The sequence below is a fragment of the Sinocyclocheilus grahami genome, unplaced genomic scaffold, assembly GCF_001515645.1.
Source record: "Sinocyclocheilus grahami isolate Dianchi unplaced genomic scaffold, SAMN03320097.WGS_v1.1 scaffold370.1, whole genome shotgun sequence".
NCBI classification, from domain to species: Eukaryota; Metazoa; Chordata; class Actinopteri; order Cypriniformes; family Cyprinidae; genus Sinocyclocheilus; species Sinocyclocheilus grahami.
Window position 1 is genome coordinate 524371 of NW_015505549.1, and position 27171 is coordinate 551541.

The 27171-nt window shown below is 38.4% G+C and overlaps 2 protein-coding genes across 2 annotated transcripts in view; both read left to right on the plus strand.

Annotated features, from left to right (window-relative positions):
• Positions 1-122: 122 nt before the first annotated feature.
• Positions 123-18685, plus strand: LOC107549362 (kelch-like protein 23). Its single transcript, XM_016230409.1, has 4 exons — positions 123-1074; positions 2454-2862; positions 3128-3294; positions 18600-18685. The coding sequence occupies exons 1-4, from the start codon at positions 123-125 to the stop codon at positions 18683-18685; spliced, it is 1614 nt and encodes a 537-aa protein (XP_016085895.1).
• LOC107549363 (fibrillin-2-like) overlaps positions 16786-27171 on the plus strand; it is an 83115-nt gene continuing 72729 nt past the window's right edge. Inside the window, exons 1-4 of the mRNA XM_016230410.1 lie at positions 16786-16868; positions 18600-18903; positions 24118-24200; positions 26003-26101. Of these exons, the coding sequence (XP_016085896.1) occupies positions 18728-18903; positions 24118-24200; positions 26003-26101 (358 nt within the window). The 5' untranslated portion in view covers positions 16786-16868; positions 18600-18727. The remainder of the gene's footprint in view (positions 16869-18599; positions 18904-24117; positions 24201-26002; positions 26102-27171) is intronic.

Below are 27171 nucleotides of genomic sequence, written 5' to 3' on the forward strand. Positions count from 1 at the left end.
TTAGCTATTTGCTTGCAGACCCCATTCCCATGGAGAGTGAGTGACAAGCTAGAGCAAGGATATAATTGTCACATGACGCACTTCAGCAGAGAAGTGAGTGTTGGGAGGGGGAGTGCACAATCATGGCTTGTGCAAAGCAAGACAGAGGTACCTATGACCAGAACTTAGGAGCTGAGAAAGATTTAGTTGAAGAGGATCAGGATCCTGTCAATGTAGCTCCTGACACAGTGCTCCAGGTGGAGGGGGAGTTGTTTTTTGTGAACCGTGAGCATTTGGCCCAGCTGAGTCCTTACTTCCGAGCCTTGTTTTTTGGCGGTGGTCGTGAGAGCACCAGAAAGCACATTGAGATTAAAGGAGTTGGACTGCAGCAGTTTCAGACTCTAATGGAGTTCACAAAGAACTTGAAGCTGAAATTAGACTGCAAGAATGTCCTTGAAATTCTGGAGGCTGCTGACTTCCTCCAGTTGGACAGGGCTCGGTTACTCTGCTGTAAGTTCTTGGAAAGGCAATTGCATCTTAGTAACTGCTTGGGAATGATGGCATATGCTTGGCAGCTTGGCTGTCTGGACCTCTACGCAGCAGCAAGGGATGTCGTCTTGACCCACCTACCTGCCTTAGCCTCCGAGCAAGACTTTATGTTCCTTCCGAAGGAGAGCATTGCTGACCTCCTTGCTAGTGACAACTTAAGCATTCCCAAGGAAGACCTGGCTCTTGACGTGGCCCTTCGCTGGGCAACGTTTGACCCACGTCGGGAAGAGGACTTCATGGAACTGGTGGGTCTGGTTAGACCCGAGTGCTTAAGTCTTCCCTACATTACTGACCTTCTGTCCAAGATAAACAGTTCAGACCCACGTGCCAAGCTCATTTGTAGACTGAACGATAACTTGCCCAGCAGTTGGACTATGGGCAGGTCCATGCCTAGAGCCCGCTCAAGAGAAACTCTGTTTGTTCTTGGTGGACCGCATGAGCAAGAAACACAGTTGCTGTATCAGTTTCACCCCTACAGTGGAAGGTGGCAATCCCATCCACCCTTGCAAAAGAAGTGTCTCACACAGTACTCTGTGGCTGCAGTAGGTAACGACCTCAGCTGATCCTATACATTTTAACCTGCCACAAGTTGTTAGCATAATGATCTACCTGGATCATGCTTGTTCAGGTGTTGCATGCCCTTTCCAAAATGAAACTTTTAAGTCAGGAGTGCCGAATCCTGTTTCTGGAGATCTACCTTCAGTGCTCCAATATATCTGTTTTGTAACTATCACATGTTTCTGAAGATCTTAATGAGCTAGTTCAGGTGTGTTTGATAAGGATTGGAGGAGTGTTAATTTTGACAGCAAATTTTGATTTAGTTTTAGTCATAGTCTTTTAGAAACTCTACAGTAAATTCAGTCGGCTAATATCTAATGGGTTTAGTTACAGTGCATTTATTAAGCATTTCTCTAAAATTTCCAAACTCGTATAGGTTTGATATTAAGGTTTTATCATGATAGACAACGATTTAACTGCGGTGACACACAACATGCCTTTAGGTTAAAATTAAATAAAACCACCTCTCATAAAGAACAAGAACATGGTCTTATTTTTAATGAAATGCCAATGGTTATAAAGGGTAATTATGCATTCTTTATAGCAACTTGTTTACCATATTCTTCATTCTTTCAAGCAGACATATTTATTTCTATAAATAAATTTAGATTAATCTTTAGGACTACTAAAGTTTTTCAGTCAAGAGCAGTGAGTGATTTTCTGTCTTTATTTTGTTGCTTAATTAACATCAATGACTCGGACAATAGCAACTAAATTAGGCTGCTATCCCTTTAAAACCGAATGCACAGATGCAATGGATGCAATGTACAGATACACGTTCTTCCTAATGTTTACGTTCACTTTAGACGTAATCAACTGTGTTTACGTGAATACTCGTCAAAACGGACAATTCAACATAATTTTGTGTGTAATTCTCCGTTCATGCGATGTGAAAGAGTACTCACGTGCTCTTGCGTCGTCAGATTTATCCGTATGTCTGCTCTTCTCTTACTCCCACATATTGACATTTTTTAACGTTTTATGCGACGTGCAGCAAGTGTATGTTAGCTTATGTCCCGCCGGTTCATATATACGCATCTTACCTCCGAACCACGCAGCAGATTCGTTCTGAATGAATCTCTTCCCAAATCGTCCCTCCCTAACATTTTCGTCTCGTTTTTATTCGTTGACGAAAATGTCAATAGATTTACGTCATAGTTTTTGTCATTCAAAAACAGTTTTAGGTCGTAATCGTCTCGTTGTCGTCAGTGAAAAAAATTTCGTTGACGAAAATTATTCGTCAAAGAAATTAACACTGGATTGGAGCTGAACTTTGCATGAAAGTAGATCTCCAGAATCAGAATTGGGCATTTCGATTTCATTGTCTTGCTGTCCACACCATCTAAAATATTATTTCTTGCTCTAAGGGGAAAACATAGTAGTGACTGGAGGCTACTTCCGGGACGTGTTATGGTATAGTGTGGACTGGGTGAGCATTTACGAGCATGGTGACAAGCGATGGGTGGACGGCCCGGCAATGCAGAAGTCCAGGCACAGCCACTGCTCATCAGCTCTGGAGTTCCAGCTGTTTGTGTTTGGCGGTAGCATGGACGAAGGACCTGTGGTTGACGTAGAGAGGCTGGTTTTGGGAGCCAAGGAATGGGACACCGTCAGCCCCATGGTGCGGGCTGTGGAAAGGGCGGCCACTGTCACTTTGGGGACTAGTATTTATGTGGCCTGTGGTCTAGATGAGAATGGGGATGTTTACAGTGGGATTCAGAGGTACAGGCCAGAGGTTGATCAATGGGACGTGGTATCCTATTCTCCGTTTCCACGGTGAGTAAACGCAATTGTGTCCAACTTGTTATGAACCAGGCTTGATCAACTCTGGCCCTCAAGGTTCACTGCCCTGCAGATTTTAGCATAGATTGTAGGCAGGTGTGATTGGCTCTTGAGTTTAGCTCCAACCCTAATTAGAGTTGCCCACCTTTACAAGGCAATTCTCTCCACAGATGCCACCACAAATAGTCTTGTATCAGTTTTGCACACTTTGGTAAACCCAAGTAACATCTTGTTGGATACATGTGTACTTATTTTCCAGTTACGACCTTCTTGCAACTGAGCTCAATGGTGCCCTCTATCTGCTGGGAGGACAGGCTCTACGTTTAGACATCGACACAGACGAGTGGACCGTTCTTCAAGAGGACTGTCTGGACAACAAATTCTTCACAGGCTGTGCCACAGTGAACGGGCAGATTTACATACTGAGTGAGAGGAAGATAAACAAAACGTACCCAAACATGATTTTACTAGACCCTTACACTGACACCTGCTTGGAAATTGATGATAAAATACCCTGTCCTGTCCCCATAAGAAGTTGTGTCACAATGCATGTCGGTCCTTTCTAAAGCCATAATGTCAACACTATCCTTTCATGCAAAGTATTAAACCAATGCAAAAACATTTTGTTGAGCTAAGTTGAGGATAATTATATTCTAAAACATTTTTATTGTTTAGCGGACGAGAAGCAAGAATGCATTATTAACAGTACTGAAGATTATAAGAATATATTCCTCTTCTGTCATTGTAACAAGATATATAACAACTACAAAATGTTGCATTAACAAACTCAGAACACGGTAAATCCCAATAAAAAGAGGAAAATTCATACAAAAACAATCGCAGGTCTTTCATACGTTAAACAGTGTAAGACAGACACACAGCTTTTGAATTAAAGGTCAGTTATGGCTACTGTGCAAATAAACTTTCCAGCTCCATCTAGAACAACAAAAACACTTTGCCTTTTGCCCTTGGAGCAGATTCAATATTCAAGAAATCAAGGGGCCTACATAGGCGTCCTCAAATTCAACTACCCCATTTTACTTTTAAGATTTCGAGGCACATGCTCCAGTGAGAAATCATCTGATTCCTCATTTGGTAAGGCAATGCGCAACAAAAAATGCCATCTTATAAAACACAACAAGCTCCAGTGTTTCCTTGCAACAAAATCTTTCATTAGCAGAATCACAAAGACAAGTGGACATTTCACCACTAGATGGCGCCCTAAGTTTTTCCTAAAGGTCCACCAATGCCCATTTTGAAACCAATAGCCACTGCAGAAAATTCATCATTTCCACACAACTATCTCTTCTTTTTTTTCTACAGAGGATTTCAAAAGATTGCATCTAAATGTTGTGGGTCTCTCTAGTCAGGATTGCTGACATATTATTTTTTACATATCACTGTTCCATAATGAACATTTGCAGTAATGAGTAAACTAACTTAAACAACACTTCAACAATTAATACTAAAAATCTCAGTTTATGAACAATTTTTATGTACGTTAATAATTCATTTTGAGTTAAAGTGCTACTCAACCAATGCACTATAATTAATTAGACTAACTTTAAACAAATTAAAGTTTAACCTATTTAAAGGGATAGTTCACCAAAAAATGAAAATGGGATGTTTATCTGCTTACCCCCAGAGCATCCAAGATGTAGGTGACTTTGTTTCTTCAGTAGAACACATATGATGATTTTTAACTTTAACCGTTGCAGTCTATCAGTCGTATAATGCATGGCAATGGTAACAAAATCTATGAGTGTAAAAAAAACATGCACAGACAAATCCAAATTAAACCCCCACGAGGCGAGTTACCAGGAATACAGCGGCGAAAATGACAAACAATGCATCGCAGGTCTTTCTCCATCCAGCATAATTGAACATCTTGGCAGACTGCAAATCAAGCAAAAACAAAACATTAGTTATTTCTTTAGATATCTTTATTATTTCTTTATATATTGACTTGTATATGTCAAAGTCATTTATGTGCTTTATTCTGTTTCAATAAGAGGAACTTGCTACGTATTTTCTGGTATTTATTTACCCCTGAAGCAAAAAAGAACATGAGACAACTTCTAAAATAAATTCCACAAGAAACTCTCAGAATCGTGTTTTTCAGTATGTATGTGTTAAAAACGTCCGCAATGAAGTCTGATTACCTGATGTGGACTTTGCGGATGAACAAAGATAGCAAACAGGACCATAAAATTGTTGTTTTATTAGTATTAAAACATATTTATTAAAGGAATAATCACTATTTTTTCCCATGTTTTAATTTTAACAGTAATCCTCTGCTGTGCAGCACTTTGTTTGCCAAAAAAAGGTTTAAATTTAATTTGATTAAAGGATAAATGAAATTAATATGTTATGCCATCATTCACCAGAAAAATAAACAATAAGTAAACCATTACAATTTTATAAAACTATTTTTTTAAATGGAAAACACATAATTTGATAAAAAATGAACAGAATTTGAGAAAAACAATAAAACGTATTTCATAGGGCCCTAAAAATGTACATTTTGTTAAACTGTTAATAAATTGTTTCTTAAATTATATGTCATGCTTTTTCATAACTAAAATGTATTCATTTGTTCGGTGATTTAATTATTATTCAGATTGAATGATTTAAACAAATTTAATTAGCTATTTAGGTATAAAGTTAATTAATTTAAATATTTATGTGATCACTTAATTTAACATTTAATATACAACATATTACTACTATATACTATTTGGCTACTTTTTATTATTATTATATTTTTATATGATAATCTTTTAAAAAATATACATTTATCTTGAAAAATATAAATGCATTTCTTGTAAAATTATGTGTGTATATATATATATATGTATATATATATAAATATATATATATATATATATATATGCACACACACACACACACACACACCATGGTATTATATAATATAATATAATAATTTTCTAAATTGCATTTATTTTATTTGTTTTTTAGAATGATTGTGGGTTTTTTGAGAAAGTAAATTAAATGAATGACTTCGATTTCTATTTGAAACAAATATTTCTTAGTAATATTTGCCCATGTACACAAAATAAACAAACAGTTCTTTAGTATAAAAAATAAACAAGTGCATTGAGTATCCAGTCGCTGCAAAAAGATAATGGCGACAGTGTAAAAATAGCAGCCTGCACCAGTGGTTTTTGTTACAAGGAAATATTGACAACAAAACCATGAGAAAACAATACTCCACTTTCATTCTGTCAGAACTGACACACTGAACTTCAGCCTGATATCCTCATTTCAATCACTCAAAGACAAACTGTTGAATAATACATCCTAGTTTGAGTTAGAAAGTCCTGAAGGACCGATCAGAGTTTGCGTCGGTTCATTTTAAAATTCACTCATAATGTGAATATTGATGTAATATTGATATGTACCTTTCGAAAACAAACCGCAGTGCGATGAAACCCAGGGCCAAGGGCAGGGAGATGAGCGGGATAACGACTTCCATCCGCCGTCCCCTCAGCGATGTCTTTCCATGTAACGCCAGAAATCCTGCCGCCAAATCCACTGGTTCACAAGTTCCTCTAATCTAGACACCAAAGGAGAAAGTTAGAGAAGGCTACTATCTTATTACAGCAGATAAACCATCCATCTACAGATACAATTTGGTCTGCAGAAGATGGAACAACAAACTCTCATAATACATATATACAACATAATGACAAAATTGTACATTTTGGCTGAACTACTTTAAAATGACACACAGCACTCTGGACAGGTGAGTTAAAAAAAATGTTTTTTTAGAAATGTGTTTTCTAAACGCGAAGGGGTTAAAAGCCTCCGACGTCTTGACGCCACAGCGATTAGCGATCGCCGTTTTCAGGCTGAATATTTACAACAAATCAGATAAATTAACTAAAATCAGACTACAAGTATTGTAATTTTGAGTACTTCCTCCGTTATAAATACAGCACTCACAGGTGAATTTATTTCAAACATAAAATAGACAATATTACCAGAAACGTGTTTTCTTACAGGGTTAAACAGCCTACATGACGTCACGACTCCTCAAGATTATCGATCGCAGTTTTCAGGCCGAATATTTACAACACATCAAGCTAAATGGCAATAAAACTATGCATAGACGCCACATATTAGTCGTAAAACAAAATGTAAACAAACCAACTCTCTCATTGATCTAGAAAAGACGTCAACATTTTTTAATTATATCTATAAATTAATAGTTCAAACTTAATAATCATCTAAAGACAGAATTGTCCATTTTGACTTAATTAACTGCTGCTTTAAAATGTACATTTTGAGCTCTTGCTATGTGAGAAAGACAGCACTCTGTCAGGAGAGTTAAAAACAAACAAACAAAAAACGATTGTCATAAATGTGTTTTCTAAACTTTAATTTAAGCCAGCGAAAGGGTTAACAGGCCTGACGTAACAGCGATTGTTTTCAGGCAGAATCCAACAAATCAGACTAAATCGCAATAAAATTATGGATATGAATGCCACATATTAGCCGCACACCCTGTTGAAAAAACAGCATATGCTGGTTAGGTATGTTTTGACGCTGGGATGCTGGTTTAAGCTGGTCCTTTGCTGGTTTATGCAGCATACACCAGGGTTTAAGCTGGTCCTTTGCTGGTTTAAGCTGGTCCTTTGCTGGTTTAAGCTGGTCCTTTGCTGGTTTAAGGATTGTTTTCAGGCAGAATACAACAAATCAGACTAAATCGCAATAAAATTATGGATATGAATGCCACATATTAGCCGCACACCCTGTTGAAAAAAACAGCATATGCTGGTTAGGTATGTTTTGCTGGTTTTTTCAACAGGGAGGTGTTTAGAAGTTCTGCCAAGGAGAGGATTGTACGACCGTCCTGTCTTTCTAGCTCCTTGCAATGAATCTACTGTTTGCTTTCCAATCAGCAGGGATTTTAAATGGAAGAAAACAACTCTTATGTTTATTAATTGTTCTTCACTATCTCATCTCTTGACTAGTTTAGCATATTGTGAACAGCACACAAAAACACAATTTGCACGGGTCATTTCTTCTTGTCTATGTTCCATCTAAAGACAGTCCTGAAAATGCATCGCATGTGTTTTATTTGGCTTTTAAACATGCGTGTTTTCCCAGACCTAAATGCAATATATGTGGCTAAAAGCCAAAGTATGCATTACAAACATTGAAGATGCTTTAATGTTGTACATAATACTGTATGAGTTTCCATGATGACACCCATAATGCCAATCACTGCATGTTCTCAATGCTGTTCTAAACTTATATATCTGATTGATCAATGTAATTTAAATAAACCAGCCATAAACACTCTTGCAACTGCCTAGCAACCAGTCAAAACAGCCAAGAAATTACTTAGAACTCTCTGATTGTTAGACTTATTTGGTTTGTAAAAAACAAACAAAGAGACCAAAGAGGAGAAATCAATTTCATATTTTTGGCCTTTTATTCAACAAGGAATTAATTTGGATACAATCTAAACTGATATGACCCAGTCTGTCTTGAATAAAAGGTCTTTCAGACTGGTCCAGCCTCTCACGTTTCCAGCACGTAGAGCAAATATTTCCATGTCTTATCCTCACTGTGGAGGCACCAAATGTCTTGTGGAGGTGTTGAAGAGAAACAGAGACAGGGAGGTGAATTTTATGGTCCTTCTGTCCCAAAAAATTTAACCATACTAAAACAATCTAATATTCAATTAATAAAAAAGTCAAAATGAGCAGCAAAAAAAAAAAACTTATAACGCATCATAGAAACACCCAGAAACCAGCCAAAACACCCTAGCAACTGCCTAACAACCAGCTAGAACAACCTAGCAACCAGACAAAACATTATAGCAACTGCCTAGTAGCCATCCAAAGCACTCTAGTAAATGCCTACCTAGCTAACAGGGAACATTCTCACAACTTTCTTTAACTTTTTTAAAAAGTTATATAAAAGTTAGGACAAAATAGCAAATACATTGTTATTAGCTCACTCTGAAATTTTTCCAGACAACAGAGACCTACTTACCACAAAGAAACACTGAACAATGCTGTCATCCAAAACTCTTCACAACCTCATAGCAACATGCTACAGACACAGACACTCTAAACACCCTAGCAACTGCATAGCAACATCTTAAAGCCACTCTAAATATCCTAACAACCATATAGCAACATACTAAAACCACTCTAAACACCATAGTATCCGCATAGCAACATGCCAAAACCACATTAAACACCCTAGCAACCGCATAGCAACAAGCTTAATCCACTCCATACACCCTAGTAACCACAAAGCAACATGCCAAAATGACTCTTAACATCCTAGTAACCGCACAGCAACAAGCTTAAACCACTCTTAGCACCCTAGTAACCACACAGCTTCATGTCAAGACCACCCTAAATACCATGATAACTGCACAGCAGCATGCTAAAACCACTGTAAACACCCTAGTAACTGTATAGCAACATGTCAAAAGCACTATTAACACCATAGCAACATGCCAAAATCACATTAAACACCCTAGCAACCGCATAGCAACAAGCTTAAACCACTCTAAATACCCTAGTATCCACATAGCAGCATGTTAAAACCCCTCACCCTAGTAACCACATAGCAACGTGCCAAAATTACTCTTAACATCCTAGTAACTGCATAGCAACAAGCTTAAACCACTCTAAACACCCAAGTAACCACACAGCTTCATGTCAAGACCACCCTAAATACCATGATAACTGCATAGCAACATGCTTAAACTGCTGTAAACACCTTAGTAACTGTATAGCAACATGTCAAAAGCACTATTAACACCATAGCAACTGCATAGCAACATGCCAAAATCACATTAAACACCCTAGCAACCGCATAGCAACAAACTTAAACCACTCTAAATACCCTAGTATCCACATAGCAGCATGTTAAAACCACTCACCCTAGTAACCACATAGCAACGTGCCAAAATTACTCTTAACATCCTAGTAACTGCATAGCAACAAGCTTAAACCACTCTAAACACCCAAGTAACCACATAGCAACATGTCAAGACCACCCTAAATACCATAATAACTGCATAGCAGCATGCTAAAACTAGGGATGCACCGATATGAAAATTTTGGCCGATACCGATAACCGATTATTCTTTATTTTTGAAAGCCGATAACCGATATGTCTTTAAACACCCTGGTAACCGCATAGCAACATGTTAACATGTTAAACTAGTTGGTAATTTTGATGGGGCATGAAAATAATAAAATATATTTAAAAAAATAATCATTCCAAAATCTTTTTCACATCACCAAATCTTTAATTTATTTGCAAATAATTCAAATAAAAATTTTTTTCATGTTTTACAGGACTGCTTCATTGTTAAGATCTACAGTTTTTTTATGAACAGCTGCGCTATATTCTAGTTGGGAAAACCCTTTTGTATGGGGTGGGATGTGGGTTCGGTGACTCAATATTTAGAAATCGTATTTGATAGTTTATTGTGCAAAGTTAATTTGGCTACCCTTAGCTTTCCACGGGGGTGGATTACCTCAGCTGTTATTGAAGGTGCTAATTAGTTCCTCATTAGCGGCCACACAAAACATTGAGATGCTGCCCTGCAACAAAAGGTCCAGTTGTCAACTCCCTAGCTAACAGGCAAACCCCAAATTAACGACATATCAGTGGGATGCAGCATCTATATCCTGTCCCATCCAACCCCCCACTCTTTTTTAGCAGGTTGTTATGGTTTCCAGTAGTTTCCAGAACATGCCTGATTCGCAGTCAGGAATTCACCTCACTTCACTTCAAGAGGGCCAAGACTGAAATAAAGAGACAGGATCAGGCGAGGTGAGGTGACAAACCACAGAAATCGCATTCCTACCCAGCCATAAAATGAACCAACTGATGTAACTTTCAGATTTTGTATATAATAATCAGACATTAAAATTTATTTTCACATTCATATATATACTATATATATATATGTGTGTATGTGTGTGTATGCCTTATTTTGCTATAATATAAAAGACAGGCAGATACATAGATAGATAGAAAAGTTGCAATTACAAGAAATAGTCAGTGCTGAGATCAAAAGTTGCACTTTTAAGATATTAAGTCACAATTGTGAGTTAAAAAGATGCAGCTAGAAAAAAAAGCCACATTAAGAGAAATAAAGTTGCAATTATGAGAAAGAATAACAATGCTGAGATAAAAGTTGCACTTTTAAAATATTACATCACAATTGTGGGTTACAAATTTGCAGAAACTTATGAGAAATAAAAGACGCGTTTGTGAAAAATAAAGCCACGATTATAAGAAATAGTCACATTGTGAGATGAAAAACTTGCAATTAGTAATTACGAGAAATAAAAGTCACAATTGTGAGAGATATACGTACTGCGTGATTTGAACACTGTTTATATCTCGTTCAGCATGCAAAGTACACAACGGAAAAGAAAGCACCACTTAGAATAAGTGTCAGAACGTTCACATCTTTAAGTTTCACTATGACTGTGTGCAGTAAATTCCTGCCGTTTCTTAGATTCCCATACGACAGAATGTTTTATGCGCGCTTGAGAGTGCAAGCCACGGTACATCTGAAATCCATTAGCACGGGGTGCAGTTCACAAGCAGACGCTCCATGCAGCTCTATTGGAATTCCTTCTCATTGCCAGTTCCCTTTTCTTCCTTTACTCGACATTTCTAGCTTTGTGGAGTTACCTTCTGGGAACTTTCTACATGTCCCAGTGATTCTAAAACTCACTCATCTCTGTCTCTTACGTACCTTCTCTTGGTGTTTTACGGACGCAATTAATAAACATTACATTTAACATGTGCTATCAATGCAGGAGCCATTCTCACGTGTGCAATTCCCACTTTAATGTCTCGAAGGCACATGATGGTGTTTGGTTCAAAAACAGCTTGCATTTGTCCTTTTGTCCGCCTTTGAAGTCCTGCATTCTTACCTCGCTACATCACTGGAGGCCTACAGCTGCCTCGGAGGAAGGTGAGGTTAGCGTTACTGAAATATATTTATATATAAAAAAAGAACAAGGTGTTTAAGAGAACAAAGAGCTCTTGAGGTGTAAAAGCACCAGAAATTAGAGTGACCTAAGAGCCGCTTCCCAAAATAGTTTAGCACTCCTCTGATGTTTGGGGAAATTAACAGAATGAAACTCAAGGACTTTATGGGAGATTTAATGGTGGATTCTTTCAACCGATGACCACAAATTTCATCAGTTCTTCATTTATTCGCCCTTGTGTCGCTCCAAACCCGTATGGCTTCGGTGGCGCACAAAATAAGATGTTTAGCAGAATATGTTTGCGTTGTTCGTTTATATACAAGTAAAACATACACTTAAAGATGCGTTAATTTCTACTGTCAAGCCGATTCTTTCACAGTCCTTTTCACGCCAGACCGCAGGGTTGCAAACAGGGAGCATCTCAAAACTGTCACGCTCCTCCCTGACCCCTGTGGGTCACCACCACAAACCCAGATCTGAAGCCCATCCAAACCTCATTTAGTGACTCAATAATTTACAACATAGGGTTCCTATGTTCCAACATCCGTTCCTTGCGTCAAGGCTACAATGTCAAATTGCAAGGCATTCATTACCCAATAGATAAGGAGCGTTCCCATTTTCTTGACCTCGATATAAGTGTCCGTCAAAGAAGAAACTCTCAGGAACCTGAAGATATGTGCATGCTTATAGTTTGCACAGAACTAATGTGCATAACGCTCCGCATGTGGCTTGAATCAAACGCCTTTCCAAAATAAATGACAGGGGTGTCTCGCTACGGCTTCAGTTGATTCTCTGAGATGCACCGATAACAGTTTTCAGCTTAGATCCTTAAAAAATATTAGGACCTATAGAAGTATCTAGTTTCCTAAAGCTTGAGGGAGCTTCTGATATGTGAGTTTTACAAAATTGCTAGTTTCTCAGTTATGATTTATTCATGTTAACTGTAAATAAGTCAACTGTTGGTAAAAAAAAGTCTCATTCAGACAATCAACAGCAAAATATCTTGTTCAATAAATGATCAATTAGCAATGCAAGACATTTTCATTCTTAAACATAATATTTGCCTCTGAAGAGAAAAATTTCTTGTAGATATTGTACTGTGTAATTTGTACATGGATTCAAAAGTTTGAGGTCAGTAAGTTTTTTGAAGAAATTAATACTTTCATTCAGCAAGGACACATTAAATTGATCAAAAGTGACAGTAAAGACATCTATAATGTTACAAAAGATTTATATTTCAAATAAATACTGTTCTTTCTATTCATCAATGAATCCTGAAAAATAAAATGTATCATGGTTTCCACAAAAATATTCAGCAGCACAACTGTTTTCAACATTGATAATAATCAGAAATCTTTCTTCAGCAGCAAATCAGCTATTCGAATGATTTCTTAAGATCATGTAACACTGGAGTAATGATGCTGAAAATTCAGCTTTGACCACAGAAATAAATGACATTTTACTATATGTTCACATAGAAACCAGTACTTTTAAATTCTAAAAATATTTCACAATATTACTGTATTTTTGATAAAAATAAATGCAGCCTTGTTGAGCAGAAGAGACTTCTTTCAAAACATTTAAAAAATCTTACCAACCGTAAACTTGTGAACAATACTGTAGCACACAAACCTCAATATCAATGACAAATAACACACATAAAACACAACAAGAGCAAACAAATAGGACAACAACAGCATAAATAAAGTCAGCAAACAACAAACCAATGTTCCTAGCAATAGCAACCCTAACAAACTGCTGTTTAGGCTAGTTTAAAACACATTTATTGTTATCTAACTTGTTTTTTTTTGTTTGTTTTATGACTCAAAACGCTTAATATAAAATGCAATTCCTGTTTTTATAATGCATTGTTTTGCAGAAACAAAACATTTTGTTCTTTTAAAAAAGAAGACAGAGATGCCGAGCCAAAGCCAATCGAAGCAGCATCGACAGAACTAATGGAGGAGTCAACCTGAGGCTTCTTGATGGGATCAGAACCATATTAAAAACAACTGGATCTTCATCTGGTTTACGCAGGATTTGTCATCTCTCATAAACAAACCTTCTCTATGACAAAGTCCAGCTGTAGCACAACACCATCTCAAATCCTCCCTGCAATTATTGCCTTTCTAACAAACAAGCCGGCAAAACATGCTAATTTAATTGTGTTCTTTATAATATATTGAGAACATGTACTGACAAATATTTTGTAAGTTTTCAGATATTCTGGCCTCTAAATATGGATTGACTCTGTCGAGCAAAAAAAATAAATTAAAAAAATGTAAGTTTGATTACTGCGAAAAGCAACAAGGCACATCATTTAAGGAGTCCTTAAAGGAATAGTTCACCCAAAAATGAAAATTTGCTGAACATTTATTCACCCTGAGGGCATCCATGATGTAGATGAGCTTGTTTCTTCATCAGATTTGGAGAAATGTAGCATTGCATCACTTGCTCAGCACTGGATCCTCTGCAGTGAATGGGTGCCGTCAGAATGAATGAGACCAAACAGCTGATAAACACATCACAATAATCCACAACACTCCAGTCCATCAATTAACGTCTTGTGAAGTGAAAAGCCCTCGAGTTTGTAAGAAACAAATCCATCATTATGACATTTTTAACTTCAAACTGTTGCTTCAAGCTGAAATATGTTTCCATAAACTATAATAACTCTTCCTCCAGTGAAAAAGTTGTCTGGTCTGAATCTGCACAGATCAAGCATTGTTTACAAGCAAAAACAGTCCAAAACAAATATGTGGGTGGATTTTGATGCGAAAGGAAAACAGGAGATGGACTTTTTCACTGGAGGAAGCGTTATTATGGATTACAGAGTTTTAGCCAGAAACAACGTTTTTAAGTTAAAAGTGTCTTAATGATGGATTTGTTTCTTACAAACATGCAGATTTTTGGCTTCACAAGACGTTGGTGTGGATTACTTGTGGATTATTGTGATGTTTTTATCAGCTGTTTGGACTCTCAATCTGACGGCACCCATTCACTGCAGAGCATCCACTGGTGAGCAAGTGATTCAATGCTACATTTCTCCAAATCTGATGAAGAAACAAACTCATCTACATCTTGAATGGCCTGAGGGTGAGGAAATTTGCAGTAAATTAACTATTCCCTTAATGTCTAGATCACAAGATGTCTGTTCCAATCACTATGAGCAAAAGTAATAGTGATGCTTGCTAAGCAAACGCCGCTAATAGGGAAAGTATTACATTAATCGAAAGCAGACAGTGTTTACAATTTTCGTAAATGTATAATCCCCAGAGCAATCCAAGACAGTCACGAGATTAGTCAGAAAACATCTTGTTCTTTATCATCTTCCTGGAAAGTCTCTGGATGTCGCATCCTCTTTGGGCGCAAACATACTGTTCAACACAACCTGTCAGATGTAGAGAGGGAGTCGAAAGGAAAGGGAAAGTGGGCTCAGCGCACAATATGGTTCTGTTTAGGAGTGAGCCGCGTGGGTCTCGGAGAAAGACGACTTTGCCAAGAACATTGGTCCTATCTCATTCCATTGCATTCAAGGCTCCAAGGACGAGGAGGATCGGAAAACACGCCGCAAATAACTTCTAGCACTAAAGGCCCATGGACGTATTTTACATGACTTAGGCAATTTAATCACGAGTTGTGCTCAAACACAGTTGCGCGCTGATTTCTCCAATTAACTTTTATGACATTGGGAACTAATATATTTTAAACAAATCTCCCACGTTTTTTGACTTACTGAGGGATAAAATGAGCACAATAAATGTGAGGGTGATGGAGACAGTTCTTGAAATTGCTCAGGCAACAAAGGCATCTATGTTTTTTAAACCTGCTGAATCAGTTTGGCAGTTTCAACAATGTTGTTGCTCGCATTTGGGTTGCACTCAGCTGTTTGACCACCCAGGTGGCACGTCGTCCCTAACAGCCAATTAAAACCAGGCAAACTATGTAGCAGTAAAGAAACTGAGTGAGAAAACAAACCTTTTCATCTTGTTTGGCTACACTCTAAAAAATGCTGGGTTAAATATAACCCAGCACTGAGTTAAAAAGGGACCCAGCTATTGGGTTGTTTTGACCCAGCTATTGGGGTCAACCCAACCGCTGGGTCAAAACAACCCAATAGCTGGGTTTGTCCCTTTTTAACCCAGCATTTTTTAGAGTGTAACACTGGATTATTCACCCTTTCAATATGATGACAACGTGCTGAGCCTGATCTTCCATTGACTTTAGTTTGACTTTTTAGTCATAGCAATGTAGTACATTTTACTTTACTTGTAAGTTATCTTTTTATTTTATTTTTTGCAAAGTCTGTATAAATCATACAGATCACGATAACTCATACCAAATACTAAGGCAATTTGAAATGTTCGGTTCAACGTTTCACTCAAATAGTGTTGAAAATACAAATGGTCATGAAACATTTTTGTATGCAAAATAAAATAAACATATACTAAGACAATGTAATACTTTTTAAGTTCAACTTTTCACTTAAATTGGTCACATTTTGTTCATAAAAAATGCAAACAAAATGCTAAATAATAATATAATTGGCAACAATTTGAGTTAAACGTTTTGTCTCAGTATATACTGACTACAAAGTTTAGTTCTATAACATTTATAGCTTAGTATGTTTATATAGCATTTACAAATATCATTGTTTGTAAAATGTTGCCTCGTGATTGCTGTGGCTATCCTGTAGGCCTATCCTGCCTTTTCAAACATAAACATCATCAATCAATGATTACAAAGAATAGTTGTTTCTACTGGGGGAGAAATTTATGGAAAATAAATAATAGTTGGTTGCATTGCAGGGGGACAGTCAGTGGGTTCAAACCCCCTCCTCTATGGTTCTTCAACCAAAGCACCTCCCCTCGACCCATCAGGGTAATTCACTCACTTTTCTCTTTCTCACAAGGGCTACAGTGCAGTTTTCCATTCAGGGGAACATATCCCGTGACAATAGCGGACTCCTCCAGGCACTCCAAGACATCTGAGGTATTTCTGCTTCAATATCCTTATTATTCACGCATGGTTTATATGCATCAGTTTCAACGGAGCGCACATAATATGCAACGCGATTTTAACATTGCATGTAGGAAAGAACGAATTTAAGGGCGATTAGGAAGTTGGCTACTTTGCAACATTTAATTTGAACGAAAAAATTCCTTCGTGACGTAAACCGGGGTTTCTCTCCTTACAGTTTGTCGACCGGCTAACTCATTTAAAACGCAAATAAAACTATTATTCTGGTACATGACTGCATAGAAATCCATTTTAAAGATGAGAAACGTTAAGTTTAGAAACATTTAAAAAAAATAACATTAATAAGAGAGATACAACTTTAAACAGTTGGTTAAATACACTTTACGCGTTAGATCTGCAAATATCTAATTGGTATTTCTTAAAATAGACTAAAATGCAACAAGTACACTGATTATCAGCGGAATATTAGACGCTAGTCAATGTAATCGCGAAATCTCTCGTAAAGTACAAGCGCGTTTGCCTCAGAAAACTCAAGTTTTTTTTTCTAGCGACTCTTTTTTTCTTTTCTTTTCTTTTCTTTTCCGCACAAAGGATACGCTCACGTGCTGCCATTTTTAACGTTATAATTAAAGTAAAAAATGTTGAATTTGTCAAGCGGACGATGTAATTCATAATAATACCTCTGAAAGATGATTGTTGTCGTTGGTGTTTTTTTTCTTTGTTCGCGCGCCGCGTTTAGCTCCGCCCACCTGAAAACTCCTCAAACTTTCCCTCTCAGATTTGCCAGACCTGTCAAAATCAGATGAACTGTGATCTGTAACTGAATTTATCTATCATCATCCTCATCATCTTATTAAACTAACGACAAGCAGACGCCGTTTTGATGTTAAATAATATTTTAATTAATTAATTTAGCAAATGCTTTTATCAAAGCTACTCAAAATGCATTCAAAGTCTATAAATGTATCTATGTATGTATATACTGTAAAAGACTTCTGTTCCTCTTTGATGTTTTTTTCTGTTCACACCGCAATTAGACCCGCCCACTTGAAAACTCTTCAAACTTTCCTTCTCAGACCTACTAGACCTGTCATCTTAGATGGTGTACTGTAATTTATTATCACAATCTTCTCATTAAACCAACTAAGCCTTTCATGTTAAACAGTGTTCATTTTGTGACATTAAGTTTTGTGTTTTTATCAAAAGCGGCTCACAGTAAAATAAAGTTATATATTATAATCAGCATATAATAAAAGTCTGTGGAGGCATATCCAGTTTACGTTGGTTAAAGAATGTCCTTATTAAGCAGTACGCCCACTTTGCAGAGGTTTAACACAAATATATCACGCTGAAAAGAAAACTATGTTGTTTTGCCACCCCCCTGAAGTTGAAACCAATTTCTGCCATGATTTTAAATCTTTTGAGGCCTATTATTTACCCTAAAATCTTATTTTAATGAGCCAGTTGAGGACAAAACCAGGAGTCCAGTCTTGGCCAAGAGTTGGTTATTTCTACAGCAAATGCACACTAAGAAAGTCTAAGTGGGCCTGTAAAAGGATGCGGGCTGGCTCTTAAAGAGCCACACGGTTTGCTTGGAATAATACTACACTCCATCATCGACCGTGGCCGATTTAATGGCTAAATTTATGAGGGGGCACATTTGTTCATATGTTCACTGTATACGCCAAATAGGCTAAGCAGTAAATGAAAATAATGGTATGCATTTTGTCCTCTCTTTTTTAGCCTTCAGCCGGGAGTGCTCTTGGACCACAAGCTTGAAGTTTGCGTCTGAAGAGCTCATTGGAAAGGAAAAGTTTTATTGTGGGTGAGGCACGTTTAACGGCGCTTCAGGAGTCGCACAGCAGGGGCCAATGGGAGTGTGGAAGCTGGCCAAGGTGGTGCTCGGATGGGCTGCGATCTGGTGGGCCGCGGTCCATTCAGCGCAGGCGCAAGGAGATGGAGACATCCAGTCCAGTCGATTCACTGGAAAACCTGAGGGGGAGGTGCAACAGAGGGTCCGTCGGAGAGGCCAGGAGTCCCTCAGGGGGTAAGAGGTTTTTTTTCAGTCGCGTCCTGCTCCTGTTCTCTGTCAGTTTCATTCTTGAAGTGGACATTCTAATGGTTTAACCATATGAGTCAGAGGATTTAACTCAACTTTTATTACCCAAAGTACAGTATATTCATTTGGGGGTTGGTATATCTAATTTTTAAAGCTTGAATTCAAAGCTAGCATCAGCTAGCAACCTGTTGTGCTGTTTGAGTTAAAGCCAAACTGGGTTGAAAGCACTATTGGTCCCGTATGCGATAGAGCCAGCTGCAGAAGTGTTGTGAATCTACTGTGAAGGAATTTTAAGTACTGAAATGCCTCAGTATGTTGGTCATGACAACAGGAGCGTCATTTCCTGCTGATAATTTAAGCCGTTGAAAGATATTATTGTTTGGTTATCGTAAATTTTATGTCTATATATTTTCTAGACGAATGCATGGTGTTTTAGGTCTCTAGTTGAAAATTGAGGTAAACACACTTAAATGTATTATAAGAGGAGTGATTAATATGATATGACATGATAGATATTTTTCCAAGCCTTCCAGTGCCTCAGCATCTGCATTTGTCTCCACAAAGCCAAAGCTGTGTATTTTTCTCATTTTGAGAAAACAATGGTTGTTTTGTTTTGTGCGGCCCTCATATGTTCAAAACAGTTATTTCAATCATCCTCTCATCTGTACTTGCTTATAACTCCCCTGCAAACTGCAACAGGAAATGAGGTATTCTGATTACTCAGAGGGGCTTCAACAAGGGACATTTGTTTTTAAGCTGGAGGTGAGAAAGAGCATTTCATAACAGAGATATGTCTCTAACTCTTGGATCCTTATTTAATCAGGAAAAGGTATTTTCAGCTAAGGTCTGAGACAAATCTAGCAATGTCAAACAGACAATTTGAGTCCATTAGATTAGGACTGTGGTTAGTGGTCCAGTTGAGACTGAAATTTAGAAACAATAGCACCATTCTGTATGTGTACCCCAGTACCAGAAGTGGGACCAATAGTAGTTGACCTGTATTGTACTAAAAAATTAGTTAACTGAACACTTTGGGCAATTTTCCAGGTAAACTAAGAGGGAGTATCTGATCCGGTCAGTGGAGCAGAACCATATGGCACCGAGTCAATTGAGAAATGTGTCACAGTACCCTTTTGAGAGCCCATGCTAAACACAAACTAGCCCAAAGGGGTGTAGGGATGTTTCCAGATTGTTTCCCGTCCAACAGTTCCCTTTGTAAAGGCAAGCTAAACTTAAAGGGTTAGTTCACCCAAAAATGAAAATTAGGCTGCGTTTTACTCACCCCCGAGGCATCATAGGTGTATATGACTTTCTTCTTTCAGACGAATCCAGTCTGAGTTATATTAAAAATGGTCTTTGGTCTTTCAAGCTCTATCATTGCAGTCAGCGGGTGTTGCATTGCTTCAGTCCAAATGAAGTTAAATAAAAAGCACCCATCCATAAAAAGTGTCTCACACGGTTCTGGGGGGTGAACAAAGGCCTCCTGTAGCGAATCGATGCGTTTTTGTAAGAAAAATATCCATATTCAAAACGTAATTATCACTCGAATCTAGCTTGCGCTTACTGTTGTAAACGGAAGCAGTTCCGGGGTAATGACGTATGAGGTTGGCTTTGCGCATGCGTCGCTCAGAAGTGACGCACGCGGAAACGCTGCGGAGAGATCAAAACAAAACAACGGTCACTAATTAGAAGTACAAAACGAGGACTTGTAAAGAATAATGTCAAAGGATTTCGATATAAGCCAAGAGGAGACTGGTTTTACTTTGCTAAAGTAAGGAAACTTTGCTTCCTATGATCCTGTAAACAAACGTTGGTTTTCACGAGACTCACCGGTGCATGCGCAACGCTGACCTCATACGTCATCCTCCCGGAACTCCTTCCATGTACAACTGTTGGCGCAAGCTAGATTAAAGTGATTATTACGTTTTGAATATGGATATTTTTCTTACAAAAACGCATCGATTCGCTACAGGAGGCCTTTGTTCACCCCCCAGAGCCGTGTGAGACGCTTTTTTTTATGGATGGGCGCTTTTTATTTAACTTCATTTGAACTGAAGCAATGCAACACCCGCTGACTGAAATGATAGAGCTTGAAAGACCAAAGACCATTTTTAATATAACTCAGACTGGATTCGTCTGAAAGAAGAAAGTCATATACACCTAGGATGCCTAGGGGGTGAGTAAAACGCAGCCTAATTTTAATTTTTGGGTGAACTACCCTTTAAAGACTTCTCTCAAATGTTGTTGTCTTAAAGAAAGATCTAATCACCACCAAGCATAATTTGTAATCCTATTTAACATACCAACACTGTGTAAGAACAGCCCTTAAGAACGCGGAATATAATGATGTTGGACGAAAAAGCATATTTGATCTACTGCCGACCAATCAAGCCAAGTTATCCTGGGTCAGACGGTTTAAGAGAGCTGCAGTAGGATTCGGAGCTTACTGGCTCTCCTTGCTAAGCATAATTTGGCTGTCAGACTGGAGGAGTCTGATCACATTGCATTTGGGGGCCCCTTAAATAAAGGTAAAGTCTGGGAGACTGCTGTAAAAGCAATGGTCTTGGGGTGAGAATATGATTATGTAGTTCTCGATGCCAACCCTGACGAGTTTCGCTCAGTACAAAGCCAGCAGCGTGCTCGGGGTAGATGTTTTTAGAAGTCTTGATGGCTTGGCCAGGGTTTTTCTTCATTTGCTTTACATGTCTCAGAGGCAATGTCAGCTCCACTAGACTATAAAGATGGGCTCCAGTTCTTTCAGAACGCTTGATGTTTGTATCCCCAGAGAGACTGATTTCTTAGTAATGGATTTATAGTCTTTTAACAGTTAAAAGTACATGCCAGTCAAAAGGAAAACAATCCTTCTTGGACCCTAAAGAGCTTGCTACAAGACATTTTGTTGTGGAATTGTTCTTTGTGAATATACATTTTTAAGTCTAAAATCAGAAAAATTACCTCTGGGCCAACTTCGTTTTAAGGGACTCCACAAAAAAACTAAACAAAACAAAAAAAAAAACAGAAAAGCAGTATGTTTTTTCTCATTTCATTTGGGTTTGTCATCTAACTAGTGGAAAGGAAGACACAGATCTGATAAGTGTATCCTTATGTGTGCATAATAGCATGCCCAGAAATTCTTATCGTCTTATCAAATGCACTCATTGTATTGTACCAAACAAGAAAAAACATAACTAATTGTTTTCTGTTGTTTATTCCCGATACCATCAAAGGCATGAAATCATATGGAGAGACCCCCCCCCCCCTCCTTCGTTGCATCAAAAGTGTGTATAGTCTAGACGTCAGTGTGATTTGAGTTCATTAGGGTCAGGGGCTTGAAACAGGCCAAGTTGGACAAGGAAAGGCCATAGAGATCCAGAGGCTTTACACATGGGATCTTTTTAATGTTAAAACAACCGTGCCATTAGCTCATTGGCTCTGGACTGGAGTTAGCAGCAATCCTGGGGGCTGGGAGCAGATGCCTCTAAATTGACCTTTAACCTCTTTAGGAGTGGTAGCCGGTGGGATGGAATTATGCTATCTTTGTCTACACCCTCTCTCCTTCGTGAGAGCTCCTGTTAGGTTTTTATGACCTCACTGAGAACTGGCCAGAGGCCATCCAAGCGTCCAGATTTCCTATCTCAGTCTTGTCCTGACCGTTTGCATTTCTGGAATTCAGTTTGCGATGGGTTTTCAGGGCTCAAACATCATAAGTAAAGTTGACCTCCTTTATCTGGAGATCTCTGGCAAAGAATTGCTTGCAAATCTCTGGCCTAAGGGCTGGTAGACCCTGTAAATGAAAAAGGATTTGACCTAGTGAAGTGAAATTAATTGGTCCATCTAGCTGAAGGAGTCACATGGTCTTTCCAAGTATTTGCCTTGTAGCAAAGAACCCTTTACCAATTTATATCTCTCTTTGAGGTGCTGGTTCATATTTGAGATGTTGGGTTTTCCAAATGTTCTTCATTTAGTACTGGTAAACACACCGTACTGCAACTAATATATTTAGTAATTTGCACATGGATTGCGTGTTTGAAATACTACTTTGTAGTATTCTCCACAGATACTTCACGACCACCCAAAGCAGTATTCCAGCTTAAAGAAGTGTGAACACACCGAAAAGCATAGTATTTAAGAAAGAAGAGATTGGTTTACATCCAGGGATAACCTTCAGACTTCATTTTTGAGAAATAAGACTTTTTGTTCCCACATTGCTGATAATTCATCATCTTCTGGCTTAATTTCCTCTGCGGGTTTTTTTTGTCAGCGGCCCAACCTCCCAACCCCCAAACTTTTCACTTCCACTTGTTATCTTTACCTCCCACTGATTCTTGCCCTTTCCCCAGCATTTTCCGTTTTCGTCTTCCAACATCTAGCCCTCTATCAGTCTGAACTATTTCTGGTCCTCCACATCTCTCTTGGTTTTTGCTGTTAGCAGTTGTGTCGTCTGGCAATGTGGTTTGAAATCCATCAAAAGATTCAAACTACAGCTGGTCGTCCCCAGGTGACTGACATTTGTAAACATCTTGACTTGTAGAGGAAAGGAATTTATGTGTGTGTGCGTAGAAAGACAGATGTACCTTGTGGTTTTTTAAAGGTCCATTTACAGCAGCCTTAACTTGGTGCTGATAGAAATAAAACTGTTTTCGCAGTGAGGGTCCAGGTTTGATGGAGATCCTAAGGGCTTGCTGGAAAGAAACTGGCAAAATGACACGTTCTGAGGGTGATTTGCCTCCAAGCTGTCAGTTACCAGACTTGGTCATCTTGGATAAAGTCATATACACAACACTGAGTCCCAAAACATGGTGCTGGGTTTGTTCACACTTAAGCAGAGAAATACTGAACTTTGGGCTTGCTCTTGTCATTAATCACACATGTCATGACTAAACAGACACCTTTCTTTGGAACTAACTCTTGGTGAGAAAGTTGCCAAAAAACAGCTCATGTACATTTGGGAACATAAGAGTAGCTTTAGTAAATATTTCTGTTTCAGGAAGTTTAGTTATGGTCCTACTCAAAACAAACTCTTTTCGTGTTGTTTCCCTGGAATGTCCTTTGGGGCGATTGTATGTATTGAGCCATATTTATTGCAGAGGGTCAGGAGGTCTTTGAGACTGTAGATATTTCATTCTGTTGTGTGTTTCTGAGAAACATTCATGAATAATATTTGGTTTCTGTAATTTAATGGACTTGTTTACATTGTTTCAGGCCCAACGTATGTGGTTCCCGCTTCCACTCCTATTGTTGTCCAGGATGGAAAACTCTTCCCGCAGGAAACCAGTGTATAGTTCGTAAGTATCTGCTACATTTGTTTTTTAAATTGCATGCTGAAGATACCACTTACCTACTGTACATTTACCAATATTTTGTGGTCACACTTTATTTTAAGGTCCAATTCTCGCTATTAACAACTATGAATTTTGCCTCAATAAACTCCTAATTTGCTGCTTATTAATAGTTAGTAAGGTAGTTGTTACGTTTAGGTATGGGGTAGGATTAGGGATATAGAATATAGTCATTCAGAATATGTGCTTTATATGTACTAATAAACGGCCAATATGTTAATAATAAACATGCTAATAACCAACTAGTTAATAGAGAGAATTGGTCTCTAAACTAAAGTGTTACCCATTTAGCCTTAGGCTAACTCGAGGGTACGTCAGGGGGAAATCAGCAACTCTTCAGTTCATTAATTGCTCTTTCTTGAGTTTGACCCCAAGAACTTTAACCACAACACAACCCCCAAGAGATAAAGGCTTAGACTTAAAGGGTTAGTTCACCCAAAAATTAAAATTATGTCATTAATTACTCACCCTTGTGTTGTTCGAAACCCATCGTGTTTGACCTTCGTTCATCTTCGGAACACAATTTAAGATATTTTTGATGAAATCTGAGGGCTCTCTGACCCTCCCATAGACAGAAAGGTAACTACCACGTTCAAGGTCCAAAAAATTACCAAGATGATCGACAAAGTAGTCCGTGTGACATCAGTGGGTCAACTGTAAAGTTACGAAGCTACAAGAATACTTTTTTGTGCAAAGAAAACAAAAATAACTACTTTTTTCCACATTTTCGTCTCTACTGTGTCACTTGTGGACGCGCGTTCACGACAGTACCATATACGCGAGCATGTGGCGTGATGACGTCACAGTTATTTTTGTTTTCTTTGCGCAAAAAAGTATTCTCGTAGCTGCGTAACTTTACAGTTGAACCACTGATGTCACATGGACTACTTTGTCGATCATCTCAGTACTTTTCTGGACCTTGAACGTGGTAGTTACCTTGCTGTCTATGGGAGGGTCAGAGAGCCCTCATATGTCATCAAAAATATCTTAAATTGTGTTCCGAAGATGAACGAAGGTCAAACACGATGGGTTTCGAACAACACGAGGGTGAGTAATTAATGACAGAATTTTCATTTTTTTGGGTGAACTAACCCTTTAAGTCTAAGCCTTTATCTCTTGGGGGTTGTGTTGTGGTTAAAGTTCTTAGTGTCAAACCCAAGAAAGAGCGATTCATGAACTGAAGAGTTGCTGATTTCCCCCTGACGTACCCTCGAGTTAGTCTAAGGCAGGGGTAGGCAAGTTCGGTCCTAGAGAGCCGCAGTACTGCAGAGTTCAGCTCCAACCCTAATCAGACACACCTGAACAAGCTAATCAGTGTCTTCAGGATTACTAAGGCTATAGGCAGGTGAGTTTTGCTTTCAGGGTTGGAGCTGAACTCTGCAGGACTGCGGCTCTCTAGGACCGAACTTGCCTACCCCTGGCCTAAGGCTAAATGGGTAACACTTTAGATTAGGGACCAATTCTCTCTATTAACTAGTTGCTTATTAGCATGCCTATTATTAACATATTGGCTGTTTATTAGTACATATAAAGCACATATTCTGCATGACCATATTCTACATCCCTAATCCTACCCCATACCTAAACTTAACAACTACCTTAATAACTATTAATAAGCAGCATGTTTTTGCACCCATGCAAATGGCATGTCCTAAAGCTGCATACAGTTAATTATTCTTGAGTACTATCCACTTGTCTGTATGCTAAAAGATCAAAATGCCTTGTCATGAATATTTTTGTCTCTCCAGCGATCTGTAGGAACTCGTGTGGGGATGGCTTTTGCTCGAGGCCTAATATGTGTACCTGCTCAAGTGGTCATCTTGCCCCTAGCTGTGGTGCGGCCGCAGGTGAGTTCAGTCATTACAGTTTCAAGTTGTCACCCACATTAGTAGCAAACTCCCTGGGCTGTATGAAAAACACATGACTAGTTCATCATTTATTTTTTATTTTTGGCCATTTTGGTGCTTTCATTCATAGGCATAGTTTAGAAAAGGAGGAACTGGATATAAAATGACTTTAACCGCTAGGGCACAGCTTTGACTGTAGATGTGTTTTTTTAATAATTCTCTACCCTGCTTGCTTCCTTTGCGGTTGAAGGGCTTGTCATTATTTTGAACTTTTCCTTGACATTTCCAGCGATTTATTTGGTTGAAAGTTGAAATTGAGCAGATTCGGTCAGCTGGAAAAACTGTGAAATCGCTCTGACAATGTATAGTGTTTCATCCTTTGAATCATTAGCTAATGTGAAGCCAGGCGTGTTTTTTTGTTGAGATATGTTACGTTTGAGACCACACGTCCACTGGTGAAACCTTGCACCAGCTGTTTGTATGACTTACTTAGAAAAATGTGATTAATTTTGTTTAGATGGTGCTGGGAAAAGGAATGACTGTTGGTAATTCCTGGATGAGGTGTTTAGCATTAGCGCAGGTTTCTCTTACTGCACTTGCTCTCTGCCAGTGGCGTCTAGCCGTTTCTCAGCAAATGCCCGGAATATGCGGTCACAGACAAATAAACCCAAATGCACCAAACCATAGGGTTCGGTCTCGTAAGCTGAAAAAACCAGAGTCAATTTATTCGGCAATGAGAAATTGACCATCTAATTCGGCTGCCAGTCCTCTGACTGTTTGAAAGCAAATGCTAAACATACACTTGTACTCTGTTTTGGCAGCCTTATGAGATTTGCGAGATTGTTAATGCTGTCATTATGCCTACCAGACCGCGTACCGTCTACAGTGGTTGGGAGCGGCCACATTTATGAGTCAGCTATGAATCTGCAATTACTCCATAAATAACAAGCTACAACATGGATGCTAGCCTTAGCCATTAGCGTCCAAAACACTGCAGCTGTGCTAAAGATACTGTAACGCTAACCTCTTTCTCTTCATCATTAATGTCTGATTACCATACTTCTAAATGT